The 3,529-nt window shown below is 36.9% G+C and overlaps 1 protein-coding gene across 1 annotated transcript in view; it reads left to right on the forward strand.

Moving 5' to 3' along the window:
• Positions 1-465: 465 nt before the first annotated feature.
• The window catches only part of LOC111366233 (NADPH-dependent aldo-keto reductase, chloroplastic-like), a 4,329-nt gene continuing 1,265 nt past the window's right edge, over positions 466-3,529 (forward strand). Inside the window, exons 1-5 of the mRNA XM_022986941.1 lie at positions 466-693; positions 1,840-1,890; positions 2,150-2,226; positions 2,681-2,768; positions 3,149-3,424. Coding sequence (XP_022842709.1) covers positions 574-693; positions 1,840-1,890; positions 2,150-2,226; positions 2,681-2,768; positions 3,149-3,424 — 612 coding nt within the window. The 5' untranslated portion in view covers positions 466-573. The remainder of the gene's footprint in view (positions 694-1,839; positions 1,891-2,149; positions 2,227-2,680; positions 2,769-3,148; positions 3,425-3,529) is intronic.

Here is a 3,529-nt window from a genome sequence, read left to right on the forward strand (position 1 = left end):
TAGTGATAAATGTCAAATTGACAGTGAGTTTGTATTTCAGGAGGTGGATTTATATTTTGGGGAGTCCGCTTAAAGAAGGTAATTGCTGATTGCACGCTTGAATTGAGGATACTAATTTAACAGAATATATATATATATATAACCTGATTTTTGAATTTTGGAACTTTCTGACCAGGAGAATGAACTGTGTATACTTAATCTTGGATTATGTTTTTTTCCCTAATTTTAATCCCTATCAGGAGCTCAAAAGGTCCATGGTCGTAGGCCCACTTGAGATGACCCACGCTGCCGTCCTTCTTTTGAGTTTTTCGTTGTAACGGAAACTCGAATTAACGCTCAAGATATGCCCAAGCCGGCCAGGCTTCTCTCCAGCGATATTAGCCGTAGATATTGCACGCATGATGGAACTGGCGGTCAAGATACAAGAGGTCAAAGATTCTCTTGTCCAGCTCAATAATAAGGAGAGAAAACCTTCGATGTCCTCACTCTGTCCCTTTTAGTGCTGTATTCATTATTCGACATTTCCTCTGTTGGTTCGATTTCTGTATCTACACAAAGTCGTGAATCCTGATAATGGCGAAGGAGATTCCATGTTTCGAGTTGAACACCGGAGCAAAAATTCCCTCGGTTGGCCTCGGCACGTGGCAGTCCGAGGCTGGTCTCGTCGGTCAAGCTGTTGAAACCGCCGTCAAGGTCTCTCTACCTTCATCATGTACATTATAGATGCCGGTCGTGTGTATATGTACATCTGTGTCTCTTCGTGTGTCATTAATCTTCCCTGGAACTTAATTGAACTCGTATGTGGAAATATATACGAGTGCGTTTTTTATTTTTATTTTTTAAATTTTGTGAACTTTTGCAAATCGAAATGCTGGTTGTGTTTATTTTGTTCCAGTTGTGACTTGTGAATAGCTTTTTAGGTGATTACTTAATTATGTATTTGATAAATTTTTTTTAATGATTTAAATGTATAAATTATGTAGGACATCTAGAGATGTGCGTATTAGAAACTTTGAGCCGATTTTTACATGGAAAATGTTTTGGGGTTTTGCTTCCCCTCCAATTTCAGTGGTGTGATTGAACAAAAATAGGACATTGAAATTGAATTGGAGGGGACGTTTGATGCGGAGCAGCACTGACCAATTGAACATGGGGTTGGCCTACTGTAAAAGGGGAGGGGGCTCCAAAGCGATAGTGCTTGGGTAGATATTGGGGCCTGATCCTGGGTGATATAGGGTTTGATTGCAAATCTCATATCAACTATAGCTTTTGGAAAAAAGTGGTTGCATTCAATACATCAATGTTTGTCCAAAATTTGTGATGATATTTTAGCAGGTAAACTGCTTACAGTGCTAGCTACTGTTCCACTGCTAGAGCCTAGGAGCGGACTACATGCTTAATTGGAAGGATCATTGCATAAGACCGTATGTAAAACATTTGTTGCAGCCTTCATACTTTTTGTTTATGTTATTAGTTTTGCTGTTAGCCAAATTATTAATTCAGAGCAACAGCAATGACAACTGTTGTGAGATTGATATATCATTTTCTGGTGATTATTATGCTGAGGTTGAATCATGAAGATGGAAAATATGAGAGTCAAAAGCTATAAGTGTTTGGATTTGATCTGCTTAAGTTTGATATCAATTGTGGTTAGCACAGATATTTTTTCGTCTTATGGATGAGCAGATGAGAATTAATGGAAAATATAGCTACTGTACGATGGGAAAAAAATTTTGTGTGCGCATTCTTAGATTTTTCTAGTAAGGAAGTCTCAATTACTGTCATTCTGTATTTTTTATAGAAACTTACAGTTAATCAATCCCTAGTACTTCTATGCAGGTTGGATACCGCCATATTGACTGTGCTCGAGCGTATGGAAATGAAAAGGAGGTATGTTTTTCATTCTATCCCTGTCATTCAGGCATAAGATCCATTTATGTAAAGATACATTAGTAAGCTGTGTGTATTTATACATTTCTCTTCTCCTGAAATGATAAATGTAATTTAACTTGAGGGTAGTGGATTGGTACTTCAAAAATGAGGCTTGTGTCCCATTTTGGTTCAAGACATATTTAAGGTCAAGGATTCCATATTCTCAGACACCATGACTATATATATCGTGTGAGCATCTTCTGTTCCTTTTTTGCAGATAGGTTCAGTTTTAAAGAAGCTGTTTGATGATGGAGTTGTGAAGAGGGAGGATTTATTTATTACCTCCAAACTCTGGTAATCGAATTATTTTGATAAGCATTCAAGAAGTGATCTGGTTCTGACTTCGTTTAGGAGAATGCAGAACTCCCCTGTGATTTTTAATTTTTGAATATGTTTAATTGCTATTTAAAGCTTATCGATGAAACTTGTTATGTGAACACTTCAATTTTGAAGTGTAACTAGAACATCTTCCATTATACGGTGGCATAAACAAATTTTCCAATATAATGGATGTGCATTGTGCAATTGTACATTCACTTTTGTAATATATATGGGTATGTAATATATAACACTCTCTTTGCACTTGCCACTTCACTTTCTTTTTGGGTGTGATGCAATGCTAGTCTTGATGTACTTGAACATTATAGTTCATATTTAATTGCTTCATCTTACTCTTCTCTTTAACATCTGGTTTTTACTGTTAACTTTCTGAACATTCAAGCTAGAACTGATCTCTTAATTTCTGCAGGTGTACCGATCATGCACCAGAAGATGTGCCCGTGGCATTAGATAAATCATTGGAAGAATTGCAACTTGACTATCTTGATTTGTATCTTGTACGTAATTTTTCATGATATTAACCTTTTATTGAGTTTTTACGATTTAATAGTGGATGCAAGATTACCTTTTATAAGAAGACAATATGGTATGTGTGGAAATAACTGAATCAAATAAATGCTTATATACATAATACTTCAGATTCCTTCATTTGTAGACACCTTCTATAGTAACCTTAAAGCCCTTGTTGAATTATGGAGACAACTAAAACTGCTTTAACTAATGATTATTTAGTTGCTTACCTGGTTATCAAAGTTGAAACGATGTGTAATAGTTTTAAGGGGTTGTATAATTGGCTCTTTCTTTTGTGGGGATATTTTGCCTCTCTGTTTGAAACTTATATCATTATGCTACTGAATCGATCTGTATACTTGTGAAGATTCATTGGCCTGTCCGGAGGAGGAAGGGTTCCGTTGGCTTTAAACCAGAAGATCTTGTTCCTGCTGATATACCTAACACGTGGAAGGCCATGGAAGCACTCTATGATACTGGTAAGGCCCGGGCTATTGGGGTTAGCAATTTCTCCACCAAAAAGCTGGGTGATCTATTGGATGTAGCTTGTGTTCCACCAGCTGTCAACCAAGTTGAGTGCCATCCATCATGGCAGCAGACCAAACTGCGAGAATTCTGTAAATCCAAGGGAGTTCACCTCTCTGTGAGTTGATTAAACTCAGTTAACTAAGAACGAACCAAGCGATAGGGAAACTTTTTTACTTTTTTATTTTTTTCCCCCTGTTTTCTTTTATTTTTTGAGGAGGGG

The sequence above is a fragment of the Olea europaea genome, chromosome 17 (genome assembly GCF_002742605.1).
Source record: "Olea europaea var. sylvestris chromosome 17, O_europaea_v1, whole genome shotgun sequence".
NCBI lineage: Eukaryota > Viridiplantae > Streptophyta > Magnoliopsida > Lamiales > Oleaceae > Olea > Olea europaea.